At 37.5% G+C, this 23,356-nt stretch overlaps 1 protein-coding gene, 1 long non-coding RNA gene and 3 other non-coding genes across 16 annotated transcripts in view; 1 reads left to right on the forward strand and 4 right to left on the reverse strand.

Annotated features, from left to right (window-relative positions):
- Positions 1-23,356, reverse strand: part of LOC139964995 (uncharacterized) — a 202,447-nt gene that overhangs the window by 28,670 nt on the left and 150,421 nt on the right. The window contains exons 17-18 of one of the 2 annotated variants that reach the window (XM_071967131.1): positions 19,928-20,002; positions 1,098-3,180 (exon numbers count right to left, since the gene is read on the reverse strand). In XM_071967131.1, the coding sequence (XP_071823232.1) occupies positions 3,161-3,180; positions 19,928-20,002 (95 nt within the window). In that variant the 3' untranslated portion in view covers positions 1,098-3,160. Of the gene's footprint in view, positions 1-1,097; positions 3,181-19,927; positions 20,003-23,356 lie in introns of those variants that run through there. The other variant, XM_071967130.1, reaches the window with a different exon arrangement.
- On the reverse strand, positions 3,489-3,571 carry Trnal-uaa (transfer RNA leucine (anticodon UAA)). Its single transcript has one exon. It is a non-coding gene; the product is annotated as a tRNA-Leu (tRNA).
- Trnal-uaa (transfer RNA leucine (anticodon UAA)) lies at positions 5,949-6,031 on the reverse strand. Its single transcript has one exon. It is a non-coding gene; the product is annotated as a tRNA-Leu (tRNA).
- Trnal-uaa (transfer RNA leucine (anticodon UAA)) lies at positions 10,194-10,277 on the reverse strand. The gene has a single exon. It is a non-coding gene; the product is annotated as a tRNA-Leu (tRNA).
- The window catches only part of LOC139964998 (uncharacterized), a 121,123-nt gene continuing 108,348 nt past the window's right edge, over positions 10,582-23,356 (forward strand). For 2 of the 11 annotated variants that reach the window (XR_011792138.1, XR_011792143.1), the window contains exons 1-3: positions 10,588-11,693; positions 13,153-13,312; positions 15,051-15,360. This is a non-coding gene — a long non-coding RNA (uncharacterized lncRNA). Of the gene's footprint in view, positions 11,694-13,152; positions 13,313-15,050; positions 15,361-23,356 lie in introns of all 11 variants that reach the window. The other 9 variants (XR_011792136.1, XR_011792137.1, XR_011792139.1 and 6 more) reach the window with 8 other exon arrangements.

Below are 23,356 nucleotides of genomic sequence, written 5' to 3' on the forward strand. Positions count from 1 at the left end.
ATGCGGCCCCCTCCATCATAATCATTCCATGTAGCCCTTCTCTGCAAAAGGTTGGACAACCCTGGTATAGGGTATTGTCAGGGGTTGGGTGGGGTCAGCATCAATATCATGTCCCCCAGTTTCCTAGTTCACCAACTTCATCCAGAGTACTTTGAAAAGAGTACTTTGAAAAGATCTATAAATTTAGTTGAGCTGGTTACACTCTGGTGGCCCCTGGTTCCCCACAAGGATATACAAATCTTCACAAAAAGATGCATAAAAATCTCTAGTATTGTTTAGACCCTAGTATGTACAGCCTAGTGTACCTTTCTTTTTCACAAAGCTATTTTCCTGTATCTATTTCCTGTACTTCAGAGAACGTCCGCGGCAACGCTTTCGATTGATAATAGGGTCTTGCACATTTCTCCCAAGCAATCTTATGTTTTCTTTTGATTTTGGAAAATTTGCTTCGCAAAAGCAAAGAAGCCAATCAGGTTTGCCAATTGGGCCCACTCCCCCCAAATGTTTATTCAGCCACAGTGAACAATCACTTAGCCTTAGATTGGTTTATACACTGCGAGACGGTCGCTATCATTCTGTGGAAGAAATATCTCACATGACACGCAATAATAATATGAATAAAGATTTTGTGCTTTGCATAAGTTCACGCCCCTCTTTGAGGGTGACGATAAAGGGCTCCTTGAAGTGTCAACATTCGTGACCATTACTTGACGATCTAGCATATTTGGAGGCATTTGTACTGGACTGAACTGGGGTGGGGCTACTGCCAATTCAATGTCTGTCAAATGTTTTAGAAATAACACCTGTTGTTTCGATGCATCTTTTGTACATGAAGAACACCCATGCTCAGCTTCTTTAAAAAAAAACGAAGAAAAAACTAATGTTTATTTCGCAGTTTATGATTTGGTCATACACAACATTCAAAACTTTATTTTCCATACTTCTTTCAGCTTCCACATCGTAGGTCATATTACATGTTGGTCAGACTTAGAAATAACATCTATTTGTAGTGATGCATCTTATGGACGTGAAGAACACGCTTCTTTCAACTACCATATTGTAGATAATATTGTTCTGAATCAAACTGGTGTGATCCTTGAAAGGGATAAGCGTAGTGGTGAAAGAGGATTGCCTTTAAACAATTGTTAGACATTTTCTCCATCTTCAGAATTCCATACAAGTGACGGTAAGGAAGCGTAATGCCTCAAAGGAACTTTTCTAAACTAAGAAACATATATTTCAAATTTGAAAATAGTTTGATGTTATGAAATTTGTTCTCTCAAAATTTTGAAGATTTTAAAAAAAAAAAAAATTGTCTGTATGAGTGGCAGCATAATCAATACGCTTTCCATAGCATCCCATGTACTGACTCTTGACTAGAGAGACATCACCATCAACTGTGGACTGGGTAGCTCAATACTGGTTGGTGCAGCTAGACATGAACTCTGAGACTTGTATTTCTAATGTCACCGGTTAAGCCACATACATACTACAGTAAATAATTTACCCAGGTTTCAAACTTTGTTTATAATGTCCATGGCCCTTTCTGCACACAGCTCATTTTGTATACAGGTGGTTTTCTCTGGTTGCCGGGGGAAGAAAACCAGTCCGGTGAGCTCGAAAATTATAATCAAAGCTCTGAAGGACTACTTAGTAAATTCTTCGGTTTATATCAGCTTTGCGCCTAATTTTACTGAGGTATCAATTTTTATCAAAAGTACCATTCATATTGATATTATAGATATATATCAAGATTGTGAATTGGTCACTTTGCTAAAAGTTCCAGAGAAGGAAAATGTCTGGATGAAATTGTAAGTAGAAAAGCCTTTCATATGTGTTGAATTTGGTGACCCTTATGTTATTTTGGGGGCATTAATGATGAAAATTTGAAAATTAATGTGAACTTCCCTGATCACCAGACAATGAATTGGGTTGGCACAATTATGGGAAAATTTTTGTGGAAGTTGACAGGAGAAATTTATGCAAATGAATGGACAAAGTTTTGATATCTTATGAGTGGAGAGTAGTAGGGGTGGTTGGGAATTAATAATTGCAAATAACAAGAATTATTGGTCATAACAAATTTTTATTTGCATGGCCCTAAAAGGTGTTTGTACAATGTCCTGCACATAAATTTTTGAAAATATTTGTTTCCTGTGATCATTTACAAAATTCCTCAAATTTTGACATAAAACATGATTTGGTGAACACTAAACCAGATTTCTACAGATGAGCAGCACTTTGGTTATTTTTCTATGAATTTCAAGAAACTAATTTGTAGTGAAATGTTTCAACATCTTGTCAGCACCAATTGGGAGATGGGGAGGGGTTGACAACATCAAAATTCAAGAGAAAGGGGGGAAGGTAAGGCGTATATGTAAAGGAAAAGAGATGATAATGAAAGAAATCTGTGTAAATCAGGATGGATTCCTCATCTAACATGCTTGAAAAGGGGGGGTTGGGTAGAGATTCCCCTTGAGAAAATATGGATTTTTTTTTATAAATATTGAATCGCATATATGTTCAAACAAGATTTAAACAAAATATATTTTTAGCTCTAGCTTCCATGGCTGCTGAATGTGAAAGGGTCATCTGAATTTAAAGTCATCCCTCGCCTAAGTTCTTAATGAATGAGAAATTATTACCGGCTGTAACCTCCGAAAGTACCTTTTAATTGGGGGAAGGCTCACCAGCAGCAGTAGGCTGATGCCTAGTTGATGGTGGCATGACACTTCTTAGAATCACCAGTGGCAGGCCAATGTGTTGCCATGGCGGCATGTAATCTTCTAAACACCCTGTGGCAAGCAAGCAAGCATCTTCTAGTTGATAGGCTCTCCACAAAATCTGCTGCCAGTGATTTGCTCGCTGGGCAACTGTGCGCTCCCCCCATCCCCCTCCATCTGTGCCACCAACAATAATGAGTTCACAAGTCACAGAAACACACTATTGTAACAGCCACAGCACTCCATAGCCCTGCTCTTACCCCATGGTGAACCGTTGTACCCCATAGCCCTGCCCTTAACACTTCGTAAGCCACTGTGTTCCATAGCCCTTCTCTTAACCCATGGTGAGGCCCTGTACCCCATAGCCCTACTCATTAACCCTTGGTGAGCCACTGTAACATATAGTCTTGCAATCACAGCTGGTTTATCCCTCCATGTCATTTGATCTTGCTGTATTCTGTAAACAGAATGTAATATACACCAGCACTGATGGCAATGGTTTTTGCAAGATCTGGAAATATATATAAAATGTCTAGTCATCCTAATTGCTTACTACCAGTTGGATCTTGCTAGACTGGGAATTGAACTCAGTAAGGAGTTCCATCAATCCCTTTCAAGTCACACTCCTTATCCACTCTGCCATTAAGCCATCACATTAACATGGAAGATTAAATTAAACTTTATATCTTTCTTTTAAGTAACAATTTCTCCAATTATTGATACATTTTGAACTTGGAATTGAATTCAAAGAGAAGAAAAATTACTTAGTACAGATGGGGTTCGAACCCACGCGGACACATGTCCATTGGAACTTAAGTCCAACGCCTTAACCACTCGGCCACTGTACTTAATTCCAGATCATCAAGTTTTATGGTATATGTAGTCCTAGTAATATTGCAATTTTCTTCAAGCAAATATGAAATTCTGATATTGCTGTCTTTCCAACCTTTTGTTTTACCAAAAAGCAATGTTTCTGGATACTAACAGCAAAAGAGTTGAAGAATATTCCACAAGAATAACTACCTACATTGTGATTATAATATTCAGCTATACCTCGCTTAGTGCACAATGTGAAACCTACAGTATCTTAATAACAGGAACTTTAACCTATATGGTGCAATACTTTATAACAATACTAAAATGTAAAGTGGGTCATGCATATTCATCACTAGTAACTTATGAATAAACAAACCATATCCTGGAGTGTAACGCTTGAAACTAATCAGATTGATGCTGAGCAGGTGTATAGTATATAGTTGATATAATATACCTTTGCACTCTACCATTGATTAAGTAAAGTCATCTCTGTAAAACTGCATATGCACACATATATAGTAGCATGCAGGTAAGTCCTAAAATACCACTCAATAACATGCCCAGAAACAAGGACATAAATGATTGTAAAACACAAAAGACTATTTTCAGTATTTTGATGTACACAATTACACTATGGTATGGTAAGGTCTGTCTACTCTACCTGAAATTTAACTTTTTTTTCCACCAAAAGCAAGTGATGAACAAAGTACCCTAAAAGGGGGAGGGGGAAGGGATGGGGAGAGAGTCCCCTTGAGAAAACATGGAGTTTACTTTCTAAATATTGAATGGCATGTGAAAGGGTCATCTGAATTGAAGTCATCGCTCGCCTTTCTAATGAGTGAGAAATTATTACCGACTGTAACCTCCGAAAGTACCTTATAATTGGGGAAGGCTCACCAGCAGCAGTACCTTGATGCCTAGCTGACGGTGGCATGACACCTTCATATCACCAGTGGCAGGCCCATGTGTTGCACATGGTGACGTGCCATCATCTAGCCACCCCACTGCAAGTAGCTATCTAGCCAGGGACGGCATGCCAACCTCTAACCAGGGAATTCATAAAAACTCCCTGCTCTAACTGATGGCAGCTCCCCACAAGTAATTTGCTTGCTGGGCGACTGTGCCCCCTCCCCCTATCCATCTGTGCCACCAGCAAGATTGAATTCACAAGTTACAATTTGAACAATCTTAATACTTTTAGGAAAAATGTGAAGACATATTTTTTGAATGCTTACAGTGATTTATTCTTTTATGTTTTTTATTATCTTACCTCTCTTCATGCTATTGTGCATTTTTTATTAATTATAATTTTAAGCTTTAACATTTTACCTTCAGATCTCCACAATTTGAACAATCTTAATATATTTAAGAAGAATTTGTAGACTTTTTTTTTTAATTGCTTAGAGTGATTTATTCTTTTTATGTTTTTAATTATCTTACCTCTCTTTATGCTATTGTGCATTTTTTATTAATTATAATTTTAAGCTTTAACATTTTACCTTCAGATCTCCACAATTTGAACAATCTTAATATATTTAAGAAGAATTTGTAGACTTTTTTTTTTTAATTGCTTAGAGTGATTTATTCTTTTTAATTATCTTACCTCTCTTTATGCTACTGTGCATTTTTTTTTAATTATAATATTAAGCTTTAACATTTTACCTTCAGATCTCCACAATTTGAACAATCTTAATATTTTTAAGAGGAATTTGTAGACTTTTGTTTTTAATTGCTTAGAGTGATTTATTCTTTTATGTTTTTTATTATCTTGCCTCTTTTCATGCTATTGTGCATTTTATTATAATTTTAAGCTTTAACAATTTTTGCTGTACAGCGCTTTGAGATTTCATGGAAAGCACTTTATAAGAAGTTTTTATTATTATTACAAAAAATTGTAACAGTTCTTAAATTGTACACCCCTTCAAATCAGGATTCCTGGCTACCACCTGCCTGGCTTTGCAACTGAATCCCTACCAAGGCCCTAACTCTATATTGAAGCCCTGTACCCCATAGCCCTACTCTTAACTCTTGGTGAGCCACTGTGCTCCATAGCCCTACAATCACAGCTGGTTTAACCCTCAATGTCTTTTGATCTTGCTGTATTCTGTAAACAGAATATATGATACACCAGCACTGATGACTTTTGCCGAGATCTAGAAATTTATATAAAGTGTCTACAGTCATCCTAATTGCTTACTACGAGTTGGATCTTGCTAGACTGGGAATTGAACTCAGTAAGGAATTCCATCAATCCCTTTCGAGTCACACTCCTTATCCTCTATGCCATTAAGTCATCAAATTAACATGGAAGATTAAATTAAACTTCAAAGCTTCCTTTAAAGTAACAATTTCTCCAATAATTGATAAATTTTAAACTTGGAATCGAATTCAAAGAGAGAAAAAATTACTTAGCACAGATGGGGTTCGAACCCACGCGGACACATGTCCATTGGAACTTAAGTCCAACGCCTTAACCACTCGGCCACTGTACTTAACTCCAAAGTCATCAAGTTTAATGGTATATGTAGTCCTAGTAATACTGCAATTTTCTTCAAGCAAATATGAAATTCTGACATAGGTGCCTTTCCAACATTTTGTTTTACCCAAAGAGCAAAGTTTTGGGATACTAACAGCAAAAGAGTTGAAGAATACTCCACAAGAACTAACTACATTTAGAATATAAATATTCAACTATACTTCTGTAAGTGCACAATGTAAAACCTACAGTAGCTTAATTGCAGGCACTTTAACCTATATGGTGCAACACTTCATGACAATACTAAAATGTAAAGTGGTCATGCATGAATTCATCACTATACAATACCCTGTAGCTTGACGCCGGCAACTAATCAACTGTGGTTTCCCTAACAACATGCCAAGCAGTTAATATAATATACCTTTGCACTCTACCATTGATGAAGTAAAATCATCTCTGTAAATTGCATTTTGCATATTTGAATGGATACATATGCTAGCATCCTGATCAGCCCTATAATACATTCCCAGAAGTGACATAAATGCTTCTATTCAATGAGAGTAGGAAAAATAGAAAGGGGGTTTGAGTGAGTAGGGTTGGGGGGGAGGAGGGGGAGTGTGCACTATTAATGTGTGGGTAAAAATACAGTTAGCATGAGAATTAAATATCTCCACTGATCAGATATGACAACTACATTTGTGGGAAAAAAATGAAAAACTGTTTTGAAGGCTACTCAGATAGATTCCACCAACAATTCAAATTTCAATTGTCCCCCAGTCCTACGCTCTTCTCCATCACCCCTCCCCCCCCCCCACAATTTGTGTTCATTCACTTCCCTCTCCCGTGTTCTCCAACCTATTCCCCCGATGTTCTCATTCCTAGCAATCCATGAGGTCTGAGAAAAACGTGCTAAAATTGACGATTGGAAGTACAAAAGCTTTCAATGGTATACATACGACGGACCAAATGACTCTTAATCATGACACATTTTTTAATTTTCCCCTCACATTTATTTCTTCTGCTTTCGGCCTCAAAAAACTGGCCACATGCCTCGAGGCCGCTGGTGTCAATGCACATGGTGGTGTTGACCTTTTTAATTTTGCAATTGCGCCCCCTATAACTTTAGTCACGAAACTTGCTGCGTGACCTCCAGGTTATTTAGAATTTAAGATGAGGATTATCTGTTGTCATGAGTGAGTTTATACCAACTAACTTGCTGAAATTGAAAAAAAATGATTGACACTGTATATTACTAGGCAGAACATGAATTGCCTAATGATTAATTTGATTTGTTATAATGTGCACATGTTACGGATTGTTTGGCACTGTTTCGACCATCTTGAAACCCTTTTTTTTATTTTACAGGCGTGCCTTTCTCAGGAGCGATGGAAATGATGGCAATTTGATTCAATGTCACTACCTTTAGCTTTGATTCTGGGATCAGTATACTACGTGAGAAGGTATCTACATGCGAGCTTTCTGGTCACTTCGCCCAACAACCATTTCGCCCAACCAGCCTGGTCATTTCGCCCAACCTTTTTTTTGTACTAATTTATTCAGTCAGAATAATATTCCTTTTTCGATTTCACTAGTTCAATTTGATTTATTTGGGTTATGTTACTTCGTGGTAAGTAAAAAAAGTGAGGTCCGCTCGATATCGATCGGAGTCTAAGCAGTTATTTCAGGCATAACGGGTGGATTACACTACTTTAGGCGGTTACGCATACAATGGAAGTTATTTTATTACACAAGCAAAGGGGAATCGGTGTGGAATATCACCTTTTCTATTTCACTAGTTCAATTTGGTTTAACCCACAGCTATTGTTATGCTTGATGACTTCGGTCAAGCCTTTATCAAGTCCGCCAGGCATTAATCAAGGGTATCGTTTATCTAGTTCTACATAGTGTTAATTTAATGTTATACAAACAAAGGGGAATCGGTCTCCATAAAAACCTATCAAACCTAACCCCTAGAACACTGATCAATCCTACCGACTAACAATTCCCGAACGTTTCCTTATTAAATTGAAAAAAAAATTAAACTATAAAACCTGTCCGTAATATTGAATTACTATATTTAATCAATGTAACCACTGTATCAATGTAACCACACATGTTATCACATATGTAATCAATTTAACCACGACTTCAAGTTTCCTTAATATTCGGTTCGTATCCCCTAAAGTTAACATTTCCCGAACCTTTACCATCAAACCTAACCCCTAAAACACTGATCCATCCTCCAGTTTCCTTAATATTCGGTCCGTATCCCGTAACGTTAACAATTCCCAAACATTTCCTTACTGAAGTATCATATTTAATCAAGGTTGGGCGAAATGACTAGGCTGGTTGGGCGAAATGACCAGGCTGGTTGGGCGAAATGACCAGGCTGGTAGGGCGAAATGGTAAGGTTGGGCGAAATGGCAGTTGGGCGAAATGGTTGTTGGGCGAAGTGACCTGCTTCCACATGTGAGACGCAGCCGGGTTTAGTAGATTGCCTTGTGTTATACAATTTACACAGGTCTATATACTACAGGTATATTGTAAGATTTATACATTTCATTTGATACTTTGTTAGTGTTAGTCAATTTTGATATGCACTTGAAGCTTGAAGGAACTTACACTTGGGACTAAATTGAGAATTGCATTTTATGATGATAAGATTGAGGTTTTATCCAGCGATGTATTCTAGACATGTTTGAGTGGATTTATAGGAGCTACTCACTACTTTTATTTCACTGTTTTTTTTTTTATATTTATATTTATATTTTTATTATTTCACTTTACAACTATGCACCTGATTTACTTGTGTCTATCAATATGACTGTATGGTGTATTGTCGATAGCACATAGAATATTCATTACTATGGTTTAATAATCTGTTTTGTTTTTGTTCTTCTGTCATATTTTTCACGTCGATGTCCGACGACTGTATAAAATAAATCGTCAGCTCGCGTCATCAGCGTCCAAATCTTGTCGCTCTACTTTTGTCGGCCCTGCTTGAATGGAAGTATAAAACGATAGTAGAAGGACAACATAAAACTGAGAAACAAAGCAAAACAGAGTGCAATAGAGACACAAAGTTCGCCATTTACGCAACCTTTTCTTTCCTCTGCTATCAGGGATGTGGTCCTTACTTATTGCTTGCAGGGGGAACGGGTCAGAATTTACCGTTTGTCTTGATAAGGTGGGACGAGCCCCTGGTGTAGGGTGTGTAAAAATTAAGTGGGTGAAGAGCAAATAAAAAGAAAAAGGAACAACTGTCCAATAGAAAAATTAAACCTAATATTTAAAAATAACTTCTGTTGTTAATTGCTGTTTAATATTAATTACTTTCCTATTCACAGGAATTTGAACACCAATCAAAAGTTAAGAATGAGATGTTATATACATATTAACTGTGCCCCAAAATTTATGTCTGGCCCAACCTGGCTCAAGAAATTGGAAAAGGTAAAAAAAGAGACAAAGGCACTGGTAAGTGTAGTCCAGCACTTCTAAACTAGCACCTGCATGGTTCTAAAATTTATCAACCAAAATATATATATATTTTTTATTTTGCCCATTAATGTCTAGTTCGGACAAATCAAATCAAGTCTATTATATCCTGAGCTCCTGAAGTCTTGACAATGAGCCATCAACCATCAAACCTTATATCCCCTCCCCCCCCCACCAATCCCAATGGTGCTGAGGGTTCACTGTATTTGACTTGAACCAATTTGCAAACAAGTCAACATGTTTTCATAAAAAAAATGGCAAAGTCTGTACAGGGTTGTATTAAAATGACTGTACCCCCTAAATTGAGCCTTGAACCATAAACTTGAATTGTTTCCTCCACTCCTCTACTTACCTTAATCTCCCTTAATTCACCCCACTGGGGCTGAAGTTAACTATATTTGACTATACTTCTAAATATGTGACCATAACTTAAAAGTTTATCCTAACCATATAATGTTTCCCCCTGATCCTCAGTTAATACTTTCAAATCTCAGATTTATTCGACAAGAAACATTGTTCACTTTTAATTCACCCTCACATTCATCATCATATTGTATTGAAAGGAAAGAAATAGTGGAATTTATTTCTAAATTTTCCTAAATTTACAAGACAAACATGACCAAATACAAATTTTGAAGGCAGGGTCGAGTCATTTATATGTTGGAAAAAAAAAAAAATTTCATTAGTACAGATGGGGTTCGAACCCATGCGGACATCACGTCCATTGGAACTTAAGTCCAACGCCTTAACCACTCGGCCACTGTACTTAAACTAAATCATTTGGCGTATTTAGAATAAGTATACACTCACACAGAGGTGCTACAGCTAGTTTTTAAATGATCACACATAAACAGCCACCTTAGCCCCATACTGCTCTATCTGAGAAAGGAGAAACAATGTACAAAGGCACCGCAGAATATCACTAAAATTGGAGGAGAAATGGCTCTATTTTAAACAAAATACTCTCTGAGAGAACCAATCAACAAGCCAGTATTGCACCACAGCAGTCTTCCTGCATTATAGAAACAACCTTCTCAGAATTCAAAGGTTACAGTTTACAAAGCTATTATTAGACAACATTTGGCGGGCAAACCACTAACAGCTCTATGCATTCAATTTTCCACATGTCCTGTAACTGACCTTAGTTCCTGTTATTTATTACCACATAGTTTGCTTAATTTCCATAAAAATTTGTTCCTATTTCTCTATGCTATTGATTGTTACTATTCTCCTACTGTACTCACAGTATCAATAGAAATAAATTAAATGGGTGAAAAAAAAATCCTCATACCTTACCACTTTGCTTAATAATTTCTCAAACCTTACCACTTTATTTATTATTTAAAACTTAAACATTTAATTGTCAGACTTACTTTCATAAGTTTAGATCACTTATTATAGGTAACTTTATTTATACTTAATTAAAAAATAACTGGTGTTTCTCAAATACATAATGCATTGAAATTGAATGTGTTACAGTTGGATGACACTACAGTGCGACATAGTTCGTTATGCTTTGAGACCGGTTCCACTACTATTATACTAAACAGTATTTACATGCAAGCAATTCGACGTACTGTTAGGTTTCAAATTGGACTTGAATGAAAATAGAATCTCTTTTTATCACATATACGTTACAATCTGGAAATTCCCAACCTCACGTACATTTGATCCGAAAGTAATGACAGACCACGCAACCTGCTTGTCGTTTGAAAAAGCAAAACATCTGGGCGTCAGTTGCAACGTTGGCGGGTTTCTAGTGTTGTTGTAATGGACTATTGCACCATAGTGGTGACACCTTGGAAGTATGGTGAATACATTTCGTGTGTATAGGTTTTGTCTATAACAGATAAATATATACCTCCCCACATTTCCATTTGTATTGCTAAATAACTCGTAGCACGATCGCTATAGTATTTATATTACCTTAGAAATTACAACCTGCCGTAAGAAATAACAAGCTGGATCATAACATGGCTACTACTTGCCACTTTGTAATTTTAAACCCCTTAAGCACAAAATCAATCAGTCCATATATACAGCCAATCAGTTTTCTTGGAGCCCCGCCCTCAAATTATGGCCAGACGTATGAAATTTCGCGAAACTGCTTGAGACGTACCCGTACCCCTCTGGTTTGAGTGTTTGAATAATGCAAAAGGGGCGTCGCTATCCATTATGACGCGGTAAGTTGAATTTCACATTTATTTTTCCTTTAAAAACAGTAAAAATTTCTAATTTTGTCGTACTTTCTGATAGATCTTCATTGAATTTGGCGCCTTTTTTCATGGCTCCGAAAAGCGCAGATAAATTTGCCGCGAACTTGACTTCGTTACAGGAGAAAAATGCAAATTTTTGGCAAAATTGCTAGAATTAGACTGTGCTCATTTCATTGATACCAAATTCGCGATGGAAAACAGTCTTGTCAATAATCAACGTATTCTTATTATTAACTTACGGCAAAACACAGCGTTATGTAATACAGATGTCATGACATTGTATTGGCTCTGGGTGTACATGTAATGATGTACATCGCTTTAGTGCGTGGAAAACACCCATGTCCATAGGCGTAGGAGGCGGGGGGGGGGAAACGGAGGGGGGACTGGGGGAGGGGGGACTGGGGGGCTGCAGCCCCCCAACCAATCCTTTTGGTGAAAATTCGGGTAATATGCTTAGAATTTTTCGGGCACTACTGGAAGAATAATAATTTGCCATGTGTTTTTCAATATTTTGGTGAAAATTTGTGCAATATGCTGAGAATTTTTTCGGGCACCTACTGAAAGAATAATTATTTGCATTTTTTTTCCAATTTTTTTGGGTGAAAGTTTTGGGCAATATGCTGAGAATTTTGCGTGCACCTACCAGTGGCGGAGCGTCCATACAGTCAAAGGGGGCGGATGCCCCCCTGACGGACTCAAACGGACTGCTGGCGCCCTTTCAGCTTTTTACCACTTTTTACTTATTCGCGATTGACTTTTTTATTGCGCTCTCAAATACCTATTGACATTTGTCACATTTTGTTGGTGCAATTTTCTGACAAATGGCGATGACACCTATTTATTCTTCGTTTATCTGCAAATTAGCAAGGCCCGGAAAGGGTCATTTCCGGCGATCTAGGGAGTAACTTTACTCAAAAAATGTCTGTACGCTCCGCGCCAACCTGTAGTGGTGGCGCTCCGCTTAGATAGTGTCAAAAGCGCCCCTACAGACCATTCTCTCGCCCCCTCCTGACCAATACCCCATAGCTCCGCCACTGGCACCTAGTGAAAGATGAAGAATTTGCAATGTGTTTTTCAATGATTAAACTTATATTATTATTATTATCATTATTGTTGTAACGACTTCCCCAATAATTCTAACCAATATGGAAGGGTAATAACACGGAAAATGATTTTATGTTATTGGCAGGTGATGTAATAACTGATGGATGCCTATATGATATGCACATTAACATGTGGAACGCGCGCGGAGCGCGCGAAAAAAATTTTGGTTATATTTTTCGGGCAAGTCGTTACAGCCCCCCCAAATCATATGAGGCTCCTACGCCTATGCCCATGTCTGACTATAGTGTACACAACTCATACTTCATTATATTACTATAGCCCTGAAATATAGTAGCAGAAAATGCTCATCTTCTTTCAACAGATTATGCAAGCTCCGAAGATGAAGTGCAGCCTAAGAAAAATTATCTCACACTAACAACAGCAAAATATCACCCTTCTTCCATGGTAAACTGTGGTACAATATCACAATTTGACGGGGGTATTTTGGTTCTATGGATGCGGTTCACCACCATTTTACCAAGGTTTTTTTATCACTTTCTATTCCATCTTCACCATGGTTTTATCTCAAATTTACCCTATGTTTACTATATCATGGCATTACCATAATTTTACCCTAATTAACCACAATTTAACCCTATTGCGCTGTACCAAAGTTTGACCTTAATGGTTTTACTCTAATTGTACCACAGTTTTACCCTAAATTTACCAGAGTTGTATCCCAATGGCACAACACTTTTTCCTACTTGCCTTAATTGTAATCAGCACACCACAAATTCACCCATTGGTGGATTGTATCATAATTGGGCTAGTTGAAGCATACAACAAAGCAACTCATACATTATGTCATGATGTCGTATGTATATTATGGGATACTATTTTATATGCACCAGATTTGGTCAATATGCTGCAGTCAAAAACATGCATGACAACAACATAAAAGTAAAACAGTTTTACAGTAAATGGTATGTACAGTTTTTGTCAAATAAAATAAGTATGTACCATAGTTTTATTCTATAGGGCTACTGTGGCAAATTTACCATGTGTTACCCCATTTTAACCATAGTTTACAGATGTAAGACTAGGGTACATTTTTTGGCTTGGATTATGTATGTACATCTTTTCTTATATCTTATATAGAGAGATATATTATTGTATTCATGTACTTTTCAACTGTTCTACCAAACTTTCTTGCCATTCCTGGACTTGCCTTTCATTTAAACATACCGTCCTACTGCTTAACTCAAAGTCTTTTCATAGTGTATAAAAGCTATTAGTTTTACGTCTCAAAGTTTTATGTAATATGAACGAGAAATAAAGAGACCAAAAAGAAAAAAGAAAAAAAGAAGTTTGTTGTCATTCTTCAAAAAGAAAGTTCTCTGACCAAAAGTCCCTTAAAACTGACCTCATCGTGGTGTCAGAGTGGCAACCACTGTCTTTCAGTGGGTAAACTAGAGCTTGTCTGGCTATTTTTAAGCCATAATGCCCTCTCAGGTGTCATATTTAGTTGCCTGTTGTAAAAATATACCCTGTAAAAAGGCCTGTCTAAATACCATCAAGGCTCCACAGACTAGACTTTACTAGCATGTTTATGTTTGCAAGTAGCGAATATCTTTAAAAACAGTAGTACAGTACTGTCATGCAAACTGCCTATGAGAAAACTGCTGGCTACATTTCAGCGAAAATAAGAGAAAACATGAGTAATAATGAGAACCAGGGACCCCTTTTCCAAGTGGCTACACCCCATCCCTCTTCTTATTTTTCTGGGCTGTGGCATGGCACCCCCCTGACTGGTACCCGGGATGGACCGCCTCCAGCTTAACTTGTCACTGGCATAACACCTTAAACAGTATCAGAGTTAACATTGTCACATTCAGGGTTATAGCCACGCCGGCCGGCGGCGGCCGGTGGTAACCGCCACTCACGCCTGCCGGCACAAAAAAATAGTAAAATGCTTGTGAAATACAACAAAAGTAACAAATTTATCTTTCCCTTGCCGTAAAACATGATAATAACGTCACCTTTTTCTGTTATTTACCAAAATACCCTCGACCCCCACCGGGGCGTTGCCCTGGACCCCACCAGGGACCCTTAAGCGGGCCCCTGGACTCCCGGCCGTGAGATGCGAGAGCTTCGCTCGCTACGCTTGGCAAATTTATTTAACCAGCACTCACAATCTCCTAGCTATAACCCTGGTCACATTATCTATTACATCTTCCAAACATGATATCATTCAATAATATTAGTACATTTCATTCGTAGGGAAATTCCAGCCTTTACAGAATGTTCGAGGGGGTTTGACATTGGAGAGATTCCAATACTGCATTGCAGATAGCTGATAAGTGATGTGGACATTTTAAATTTCCAGACAGTTTTGATACAGACATTTTCTACCTTCCTACTTTCTGCCAATATTTGTTTTCTCTACGTAAACTCGGATGATGCATTCTGAGAGAATGAGAGAATGCTAGCTACGACGATCTTCATACAGTTGTGCTACGATGATTGACTGTGGAGATGAAATTTGTAACCACACCTTTTTCTGGGATTAGTTCTGGAAACATACTCAAAGGTAATGAATGTAGTATTCTAAGGGAGATCTACGTAGATGGGTAGGGTTTTAGGCTATTAGGTTTTCATCAAGATTGCTAAGCTAACAAGAATTGTTTTCTTCTTCAATACATATATTACAAGCACCAGACTCAGGCTTGTATGTACATATGTAAGGTTTGCCTAAGTGCTTTGAATAGTTAATCGTTTCGTCTTTCGAGATCCCATATATATGTGCTTTGATAGCCTCAAGTTTCTTTTTTCGTATGCCTGAGAAAATTTCGAAGAAAATAATGGAAGTAGGTTTTATTACATAGTGTGAGATCATCTTTGCCTAAGGATTGCCTTGTAAACAGACTAGCAAAAAGACAGTGTAACTTCTACAAGGTGTGTTACTATTGCTCTACTCCAGTATTGAGCACTCTCTGCTGTACTTGATGTGCTTCCTTAATGTGTATATATAACTGTTTATACAACACCTAATTATATTCCGGCCATTTGATTGGTCAATTGCTCGTTGATTGCATGCAAAATCCGCTTTATTGCACGCTATGATGATAGAACCATGCGTTATACTTTTTTGATTGCACTTTTTTCAATGGTAAGTAATCTGTTGCATGAGTACATTATACATTCAATTTTATGGTTGAAGGTGTTTTATAAAACAAATAATGAATGGTTTCCATTCGTGCAATAGTGCAAATATTTCATTCGTTGAAAGATGTAATTTGTTCCATTCAACTCGGCTGCGCCTCGTCATGGGCGGCGATCCTGGGGGGGAATATATCCCCCCATGAAAATGGGTGGAGGGGATGTAATACACCATATCCCCCCACCAAATGCCAGGGATAAGAATATTTTCATGCCTACATTTATGCATCATCGTGAATGTACGGCTCTTTTTTAGCTTCATTTCTCGCCTACCATAAACTCAGTGCGATCTTTTCAAATAAACCGTCTTTATAAAGCAAGAATAGTTGACTGTAGGCTTCATTGGCCCTATAACAACAAAATGTATTATTGCGCCCACGGTATTGATATAGTCCATATATGCACCCTCATAGTATTCATATAGGCCAGTGCCTATAGTAGGCCTACACACGTACATGTTCCCTTGAACAGCTGAGAATCTCATGTTACCAGGGTACTGCTTAATACACGTTTCACCTGGATGCACTAGCAATCGGTACCTAGGAATGTAACTATGTGTAATTGTGTATTGCATGTGTATAGGCCTATAATAGCCTGCATGAGGCCATTTTCTTCATCGAATAATATAAAAGAGCTCTCGAACATTCTAACGTAGCGCCTGACAAAAGATTGACAGGGGCAATTTTCCCAAAATAACACCCCAAATTAAAAAAAAGGATTGTGGATCCTGATTATGAGATATTTCGGACATGATATCCTTATTTTAAAGTTGGGTATATGCCGCTTGGAAACCTCCTGAAGTGCCGTTTCTGGCCATCTAGAGGGTTTGTAAATCCCAAATTTCTCACTTAATTAATTAACTTGTCTTATTACTATATGTGATCTGTTTAGGCAAGTCGATTGTTGCGTAAGTATCTATAGCGATAGAACAGTGTTATTATCAATGTACCATAAAAATATTAATTATCACCAAAACTGAAGTACAATTAATATGTAAGTCTGACATACGTTAGCTTCCGGGATATTGCAATACAGAGATCGAGACATCATTTTTGTTCAATCGTACTGTGATGTATATATTAAAGTTGTACTAAATTGATGTTTCTTTTTGTTTTAAATTAACAATTAACTGGTAAATCCAGATGAAGTAATCAGCTGTATGAAAGACATCATTAACCAGCTGTTTATCAAGTTCGCATGAGAAATACTGTCTGTAAGTAATAAGCTAAAGACTTTATCTAGTCAAAACTGCTAGCAGCCTTTTTTTTTATTTTTGCTAAATTTTTGCTAAATTTGCTAAATTTAACTCGTTAAGTGTCGCTTATCGAATATATGCAAATCTAAAAACTAAACAGAGGTAAATGTCTATAGGTAATATAAGAAATAGCATACCTTAATAAGCAAAATTTACTTGAGATTTTAATTTGCAGCTCCATGTTTTTAGCTGCACTATATTTCTATGGTTATTACAGTACAAAAATCCTAGTTTACATATCTCTCTTTACCTTTATTTATAGAGATACTTTGAACAAACTTTGTGAAAGAAATAGAGGTAAACGACAAAGTCAAATGAATATATATATATATAATTTAAATTTAAGTGTGCTGGAAAATCCAGACGAGTGAAAAAACTTCCAGTCTCCACAGGGATTTGAACTCAGGCCTCCCGCTTTATATGCAGACACCCTAACCACTAGGCTATGGATGCTGATTGTATGTCCAGAGGTTCAACACCGGTAAGGAAGGTCATAATTCCACTGTAGGAGTTTGTCACCTGTATCGAACAATACTAGTTCTGTTTTGGTGACATATTTGCCTTACTCTAGAGATCAAACATGATGCTAATCAACTCGAAAATCATTTTGTGATTCCTAAAGCCGGATCTCATAAGAGATACTTTGAACAGACTCTGTTAAATGAATTGGAAGATATGTAGATATATACAATATATGTAGCTAACTTTTATTGTCTTAATTGCGAATATAAAATAAGTATGTAGTTTTCAGCTTGAACTAGTCGGCCAAAATAAGTGTAAGAAGTAAGATCCCTCGAGACACAACAAAATCTGACAAAATAAACTGCAAAGTGGCACACTGGAAATACTTCTAGAAATCAAACTAGGAGTTGCTAACATGCACGTACAGTCAGATCCACCAGATAGCAAACGTGTAAATTACTGATCCTGTGCACAAGTTGTACAGTGCTACCCATGCCAGGGTGCACAACTATATGAATGCTACATGCTGAAAATGAATGCTAAAGTCAGCTAAACCATGCATATTGCATCAGCCAATAGACTATACTGGTTGTAGGGAATTCCCCTTTATTTCAACATTGTAGGGAATTCCCCTTTACTGTATTCCATAACCATGCACATGTGCTTTATATACAGAAGTACACACCCAATTAATTAAAATGCATGCTTGTAAAACTAATTTATATGAAAATGATTCGAGCAGATTGTCGTCTTAGATTATTGAATTAATTGCCCTCTTAGAAATCTTGAAATTGTCGGTAAAAGTTGGAAAAAGTTTGGCACAACACTAAATTACCCGAGATGTGGTTTTTATAAAAACAACACAGACCAACACCATGCATTACGTAGCCATAGGGCATGTATTAAATATTGACTACACATGCCTTGCATTGCTGTATATAAATAACACATAAATTGTACTGAGCTGAACAGTATACACACACACACACCAACACAAGACATCAGCCTAGTGTGATACACAACACCTGTCCTACAGTGTATAGGCCTGCATTGAGATGCACCTGTTAACACTGTGTTTACACCAAGACCTACAGACTACAGTTAGCTAGGCTAGCTATACACATTATAAGCTACATAGGAAGACTGACCTAAATGGATGTCCTTGACAGATATCACTTAAAGAATGTTATTACTTAAGTTATGACATGTAAGGGTAAAGCTAATAGGTACTTACAACAAGCTTATCGGAAAATTCCTCATCCATATATGCCTGGTTTATTGCACTCAGATCATGTTGACATGCATGACATGTACTCTTAGCTATGCTCACCAACATGCCCAGTTGGTTAGGGAAAACAGGATGATGTCATGGGGAACAACCTTTATTGCACAATCAGTTACTGGTTGTTTTACATACAGGGGTGCTTGGCAGGAAATTTGGACAGTGAGTGGTATGCACTCTTATACAGACCAGGGAGTTGTTCCATAACAACTCCCTGTACAGACATACCAGACACAGAATAAATGTATTTTGAAAAGTAAGTGGGGGGGGGGGGGAGAATGGGGGAGGGGACTATGTTAAACTCCAATAAACAAGTCTTCATTGAGATTTATTGGTTTCAGTTTATTGCAATTAATATCTGCATTTTGACAGAGAGAAATTGTTAAGCCAAAAGTTAATGTTCCATTTTGAGCTCTGACAATCAATGGCAGCAAATATCTCATGCTGTTTTGCAACCTCCCCCACCCCACCCCCACCTTTCCAAAATAATATGAAAGCAAAGATCATAAGTGTATCCTAAACACCTGTAACCCAGCAGCCACTGTTACTGGTTGGCACAATTTAGTTTCACAATAAAGTTTTGTCAGGCAAAGCTGTAAAGATGCCGGGGTGGGGGCTGGGGTGGGGATGGGGTGGGGAGGGCTGTTGTAGCCTCAGGCATCGAGGTTGCAAAACTGGGGCCTAGAAAAATGTGGGATAAAGAAAAGTGTACCCTCACTTTCATGACAACTAAGAAAAACTGATGAGTGGTGAACAATGATACACACGTGTTCCAATAAACAGACCAGCTGTCTCTTGCAGCCCCTGTTGGTTTGAATGAGGGTGGGGGGGGGGACAGTCAAGGAGACTGGGATTGGAAAGGGAGAAAAACAATTATTCCTGACTTGAGACTTTAAATTTTGAATGATAACAAATATAAGTGAAAGAGAATTTGCTCACCATTCCGTAGCAGTTGGTTTGAGTGAAGACTGGACAACGACGCTGAATGTATGGAGGCCAAACTCGGAGCATATGCTATGGACATGAACATATCAAACAGAATTTTAGTAAACAAATATAACGACAATCAACAAAGCTACTACAATACTGGCCCACATTTCTTAATTAAACCTGTCGCTGACACAAAAAATTCAGAATTTTGAAAACTTTCCCGGAAATTTTGACATGCCATTATGCTTCACCAAATATATTTGTGTTGATGTACTAACATTGCCAGGAAAATGAGACTAGTGAAAATCGTCTTACATGATATTTGTGTTTGGTGTCCATTTTCACCAGGTAAACCATCAAACCTATTGAAGAAGATTACAATACATGAAAGCTATTTGACATGTACTGCCCCCAAAATATTTCCCCCCAAATAATTCTGGGAAGAGTAATGACTAATCATCAGCTAATAATGTTTGTATGAATAGCATCACTAGAATATCTTTGACTAAATTCTACCTTCTTTGTATTGTTGGGTATTCTTGTCTGTTTACTTACTAAAATTCAACTGTATTACTCATAATTTTTATAAACAGTGTTTGACAAAATTGTGTACAAAAAGAGGGCAGTCTTTTCATTTGCAAAATGTAACTTTCTTGGCACTGAGGGCGCTATACAGTTTTAATCATTTGGCCACTTTTTGATCATAAAAAGAACACAGCACAATTTGCTGTGCTGGAACTGTTCATGCACTCACCAGTGTTGGAAGTGGGGGGGGGGGGGGAGGGAGGGGCATGGGAGAAAATTTATGTGTTCACGCACAATTTTTGTTTCAATAAAATTCAGAAATAATTACTGGGAAGGGACTTCACTGAAAATTTTGGGTGTTTTTGTATGCATTGTCAATAACAATGAATGCCAAAGTGACTGAGATATTTGTACATATGTAGATTAGTATATGGCTAGATCCTATCTTTCGAAAATATACACACAACAGCGATTAAGTTTAATTTGAAAGTTAAAGGTTTACAGTCTTGTTTGAGGCCAAGTTCCCCTCATGCGACTTTACAACACTAACCACTGGTCATTGGTAGCTTGTCACACCCACACACCAAAGTGTGCACAATTAACAATCCCTTCCTGGGACACTGCAGTGCACCACATCTGCATGTCCCCTGGGGACTTCCCATAGGGTGCAGCCACAAACCGGCAGACACAACTATATTTACAAGGTACCTTGCAAGTCCCCATTTATACACCTGGGTGAAGAGAGGCAATGGAGATAAAGTGTCTTGCCCAAGGACACAACTAATGATCTGGCCAGGACTTTGAACCTGTAAACCTTAGATCACAAGTCCACTTCCTTGACCACATTGTTCTGATTTGAAACCTGATCTCTAAAGATTTCGGAATAAGAGCTGTACAGATTTAAAATTAAACATGAATGAACAAGTGGAACAAAAAATCACAATATGAAGATAAGTCCACCAAAAAAAAAAAAAAGAGAAAAAAAAGGAAAAAAAGAAGGAAAAAAAAGAAAAGGATCTTTCCTTCCTGACCAGTTCGAACTTTAAAGATAACGAGATATAAGAGAGAATATGCAGTTGTGTATTAATTCTGAAAAGGGTTGGAAATACTCATACATATTCATGATTCCACAAACTTACATTGACAAGTTAGGTCGCAAGTGTCTATGAACAAGGGATTAATTTGTCCTCCATTACATTTCAAGTAAGCACAAAAAATATTCTGATAACAACTAACTTTGTTTTGTTCAGTGGATGGGCAAGTAGGGGATGGGGGGGGGGGTATGGGTGTGGTAGGGTGCAATTGGGAGTGGAAGGACATAGACTCCTTGCTTTTGTAATTAATGAAGAATATCCGATACATTTATTTAACCACCAACATTTTGGTGGCTTTAAAATGAGTTAAACTAATGTACTACAGTATTGCATACAGAAATGTGTATGCATTTAATTGACATGCCTGTTGTAGTTCTAAGCACAAAAAGTGATTCTGTTGCAATGACACATATATACCATCTGTATGCCTGTATGAGATATTGTATATCGGACTTGTATAACATACCTTTCTATATAAACTCAGAAATCTGAAGCCAGTGTTGTTCCAAACTGGAAGAAATTTCAGTCTTTCCTTGTTTACCTGTTGTAGTTTCCTGCTCCGTGGATGCACTCTGCTAACCCACACAGTATGCATATATAGTTTTATACAAACACCCTTCCTTAGGCTGCTGTTACAGTATGTACACATTTACTTGTAGAATGTATATATTCCATAGCTGCGATATTTAAGCACATCTAATATATACAAACAGGAACGGTCCTTTCGTGTGCCAAATATTCACTGTTTCTAGCAACTCCTATCATGCACGAATGCTAGTATGGTAATACTGCCAGGGTCTTCAATACACACAGATCAGTCACATGCTTGAACCTTGTTTGGCACATGTCCGGTTTTCATTTCTGAATGAAAAAGGTGTGTAGTGGGTATAGCCAAGTTGCCAATCCTGATTGCATAGATCATGCATAGATGCTACTAAGGTCATACTGTGGGGTCTCCAAAATAACACAGATCACATACTTGCATGTCTGTTTTCTCACATCTACCCCTGAAATTGCTGTTTCTAATAACTCTTATCACAAATGGCTGTAACAGTATTACTCCAAACAACACAGATCAACTGACTGGAGCTGTGTTTGCTCAGTTTCCAATTCTGAATGAAAAAAAGGTATGTAGTGGGTACAGCCAAGATTCCATTCCTGATTGGTCAATTATGACACACTTTGTTTATTATTAGACTACTATTGTCATGTGTCTTCCATATATGAATTATATCAACAATGGGAAAGGAAGCTCCTAGCTTAACATGGGAATGCATGCTTTTGAAGTCAAGTCTGAAGGTGAATTTCAGTTAGCAGGATCCTTCAATTAATATAGCTTTATGTTGTAATGTGAACTAGCTTGCATTGCTGACTATCATTTACCTTGTGATGGGGTGGGGGGGGGGAGAAGGGGTGGGATACATGACTGGTGGAAAGGGTGGAATGAGGGAATGGTGGGATTCAAGTACTGGGTGAGATTTGGGAGACAGTGGGAGATTTAAGTAAGACAAATTACCTCCATTTTTATGACAACAGAACTTGCTTCAATTTTTGCAATATAATATAATGGTCATAGGCATATGTTTCATATGGCCTCAAAGGAATTGTTCTCACAACTAAACATTGAAAACCTCCATAATGATTATGACATTATGAGATATATGTCAGTTGAACGTTATAGCTGTGTTCAAAACTAAACTGTAACCTGTATACCAATCTAAGCTGGAATAACGACCTTATTTACCTGTTTTGTTTTAATGTTTTTTTTTTTTTTTAATCCATAGTAATGTTTTAGGTACTTATTACCAGCACAATGAAT

The sequence above is a fragment of the Apostichopus japonicus genome, chromosome 23 (assembly GCF_037975245.1).
Source record: "Apostichopus japonicus isolate 1M-3 chromosome 23, ASM3797524v1, whole genome shotgun sequence".
In the NCBI taxonomy this organism is placed as follows: Eukaryota; Metazoa; Echinodermata; class Holothuroidea; order Aspidochirotida; family Stichopodidae; genus Apostichopus; species Apostichopus japonicus.